General features: G+C 31.8%; 1 protein-coding gene across 4 annotated transcripts in view; it reads left to right on the plus strand.

The window, feature by feature from the left end:
- Positions 1–3,372, plus strand: part of LOC110037787 (zinc finger MYND domain-containing protein 15) — a 69,028-nt gene extending 65,656 nt beyond the window's left edge. Inside the window, exons 10-11 of one of the 4 annotated variants that reach the window (XM_020742499.1) lie at positions 2,212–2,325; positions 3,055–3,372. In XM_020742499.1, coding sequence (XP_020598158.1) covers positions 2,212–2,325; positions 3,055–3,141 — 201 coding nt within the window. In that variant the 3' untranslated portion in view covers positions 3,142–3,372. Of the gene's footprint in view, positions 1–2,211; positions 2,326–3,048 lie in introns of those variants that run through there. The other 3 variants (XM_020742500.1, XM_020742498.1, XM_020742501.1) reach the window with 3 other exon arrangements.
- Positions 3,373–3,872: the final 500 nt, after the last annotated feature.

The following is a 3,872-nucleotide window of genomic DNA, read 5'->3' on the forward strand; positions in this document are numbered from 1 at the left end:
TAAAAATTCTGTTTTTAATGATCTTTATAATATATTAGATACTAATGAGGGTGAAAAATATATGTATAAACTAGCCAAACGAAAAAAAAAGAATAGTAAAGATTTAATTCAAGTAAAGTGTATTAAAGATGAAAATCAAAAAGTATTTTTTTTAGAAAAAGATATTCAAAATAGGTGGGTGAGTTATTTTGATAAATTTTTTAATGAAATTTCTGAAAATGCGATCGACCTTAGTGATCTTAATATCGTGAATACTAATAAAACGTTTCATTTTTACCGTCGCATTAGTAAAAAAGAAGTTGAGGAGGCTTTAAAGAAAACCAATGGTGGAAAGTCTGTAGGACCTGATGATATCCCAATTGAAGTGTGGAAATATTTAGGAGATTTGAGAGTTTCTTAGCTTACTAAACTCTTTAATATTATTTTAAAAACTAAAAAGATGCCTGAGGAGTGGAGGAAGAGTATTTTGATCCCCATTTTTAAGAATAAAGGGGATGCACAAGAGTGTGCAAATTATAGAGGAATTAAGTTGATGTGTCATACTTTAAAATTATGGGAGAGGGTAATTGAACATAGGTTAAGATGCATCACGAAAATTTCTCATAATCAATTTGGATTTATGCCGGGCAGGTCTACTATGGAAGCTATACATTTATTGTGAGGTTTGATGGAGAAGTTCAGAGATAATAAGGAGAATCTACATTTGATTTTTATTGATTTAGAAAAAGCTTACGATAAGGTTCCAAGAGATATCCTTTGGAGAGTTCTTGAGAAGAAAGGTGTTGATATGACTTATATTCAAGTCATTAAAGATATGTATATTATAGTTGTTACTTGTGTTCAAACTGAAGGAGGATTGACCAAATATTTTCCTATTTCTGTTGGATTACATCAGGGATCGACTTTAAGCCCATATCTTTTTGCTTTAGTTATGGATGGTCTGACTAGACATCTACAGGAGGATGTACCTTGGTGTATTCTTTTGGTTGATGATATCCTTCTCGTGGATAAAATGAGAGAAAAATCCCAGAAAAAGTTGAGTTATGGAGGTCTACATTGGAGTCTAAAGGCCTTCATTTAAGTTGAACTAAAACTGAATACATGGAATGTAATTATAGTAGTAGTAGCTCTAGTGACAGAAGTGTGACTTTGGGTGATCAAATTATTAAAAGGTGTAAACGTTTTAGATAGCTTGGGTCCGTTGTTCAAAGCGATGGTGATATAGATGGGGATGTTAACAGTAGAATTCAAGTTGGTTGGTTGAAGTGGAGGAATGCTTTGAGCCTTTTGTGTGATAGAAAAGTGCCGCTTAGACTGAAAGGAAAATTTTATAAGATGGTCATGAGACTTGCAATGCTCTATGGCGCTAAATCTTGGCCTTTAAAAGAGAAGCATAATAATAAGTTAAGTGTAGCCAAGATGAGAGTTTTTAGGTGGATGAGTGGCTTTACACTTAGAGACAAAATGCGAAATGATTATATCCGTGACAGGGTTGTGACGGACAAAATTAGAGAAAGTCGTCCTAGATGTTTTGGTCACATTAAACTTCGACCATCTGATGATCCGATTAGGAGGGTAGATGTTTTAGATTCAAATTGTGTTAAGAAAGGCAGATGTAGACCTAGGAAGACTTGGGCTTATTGTATAAAAAATGATCTTAATTTACTAGAACTAAATAAAAATATGACACTAAATAGGACGCAATGGAAAAAAAGGATTCATGTAGCCGACCCCACGTAGTGGGATTAAGGCTTTGTTGTTCTTGTATTATGTATTTTTTATTTGTTTTATTATGTTTTATTTCTTTCTTATATGCTTTATTCTGTTTTATTTCTTTTGTTTTGTTGTTTCTATTGAAAATTAGGTTTAAATACTCCTCATTCTATCAATAATATTATGTTGCTCTATTTCAAATCTCAACAATACAACAACAACAACAATGTAACCTTTATCATACTAAGTGGGGTCAGCTACATGAATCCTATTTAGTGGTATTTCACTGTATTCCAAATCTCGACAATAATTAAAAAAAAAAAAGGTTAAAGTTTGAAACTTAAATATTTTCCACCTCTTAATTTTTTTGTTTCGCCACCACCTCTTTAAATTTTGATTCTGCCATTGCTTACATAATTGAGAAATGGAGAGATTAACACATCTGTACACTCTACGTCACCCTACTCATCAATAGGATTTCTCTTGCTTTGTTCGCAGAAGCTAATAAATGAGATGGGCGTACCAGCAATATTCACTGACTTTTGCGAGGAGGCTGCATTTCTTGCTGCTAGATGCATTTGCAGCGTAACTGGTCATCCTCTATCCATTCCGGTGGGTTCCGTATTTTCAGCTTTTCATTTGTCGATATCTGTCAATCCTTATTTTGTTTAGGACTTATTTTGTTTAGGACTTATTTGAGATCAATTTTGCTTTTTTACTTTTAGCTTTTTATCTTTATTTTTAATAACATATTCATTTAGTATACTATTTCATATTTTTATATTATGTTTTTGAAAACACTCAAAATAATTTTCATGTGTTTTTAAAAGAACAACTATGCCTTGATCATAGTCCAACATGTCATAAACAAATAAAAATATAAAAGAAAAAAAAGGTGATTCCACAGTGGCCCATTAGTGTTTTTGGGATATACATATTTATTAGGGTCTATTAATATGTCAGTGTTATTTATCAGTTACTTTGTTCGATTCAGTATTATTATATTGAGATGTTATGTTATCTATATATTAAAATAAAGTGACAGATCTCTTTGGATGTCATGATATTATATGTCCGGCTTATTTTGTCATCATTGATTGTTTATATGAATAGAAATTGAGAATAGGATGTTATATAAAAGTAAATATAAAGTTTTAGGTGTTACCTATGTATAGAAATAAGAATTCTAACATGTATGCAAATCCCCCCCTTTTTTTTTGAATCAAAATCAAAATTCAGAAAACTCAACTTAAAAAATAGTTGCTTTGTTGCACAAGTGAATATACTTTCTATCATGTTCTTTTAAATAATAATAGATATTTATTATACTTGAAGATTCAGGTGAACCCGTTTCGGCAGCCATTGGTGATGGAGGATCAAGCTCTTTACCTCCCTTGCTACTCCAATTGCTTCATTTTTGGTATGTGATGCTATTTTGTGACACCTCCATATTAACTCTGAAAGGCTACTAACAGACAGAAGTATGAACATATCTATGCATTTGGGTTGGTCTCTCAAATGCTGTAGAACAGAGAAATTGAATTTAATGATGTTAGGATTCATCTCTATGGATGTAAATTAGAATATCCAAAATAAAGTATAAATTATGTTTTTTAAAGTATTGTAATTTTATTAGTAACATAAACTATTTGATTTAAGGCAATCTTATTGTGAATTTTAGATTCATTGTTTAGTTGAAGTTCTTCTCAGACGACGAATTCAAAGTAAATATTTTCATGTTTTTACTTATTTTGATGTGAAGTTGAATTTATATTTTTTAGGTATTTCAATGAGTTTAGCTTTTTACTTTTTTTAAGTAAAATCAAGGAGATGGTTGAAGTTATCAGATGTAATTCCTCCAAAAGAAAATAAAGAAAAATCACCTAGAAGCTTTCCCCCTTAACAAGAAGAAGAAGAGCTTCTAGAACACTCAAAGAACTCTCTTATGTAGCAAGCCTTCACCTCCAACCATCTAAAGATATTTCTCCTTGTCCAATGTGGTATATTTATAAAGGTGACACAACAAAGGTAAGAAATTCATTCTAAATCTGAATTCTACGTCAGACACGAGTGCACTAGGATTAGGTGCATGTGCGCTGCACCTCGGTGAATGGGATGCAGGACTACATATAGGTGGGTGTGGGTGCGTGGTAGCTAGG

The sequence above is a fragment of the Phalaenopsis equestris genome, unplaced genomic scaffold (genome assembly GCF_001263595.1).
Source record: "Phalaenopsis equestris unplaced genomic scaffold, ASM126359v1 Scaffold225027, whole genome shotgun sequence".
NCBI classification, from domain to species: domain Eukaryota; kingdom Viridiplantae; phylum Streptophyta; class Magnoliopsida; order Asparagales; family Orchidaceae; genus Phalaenopsis; species Phalaenopsis equestris.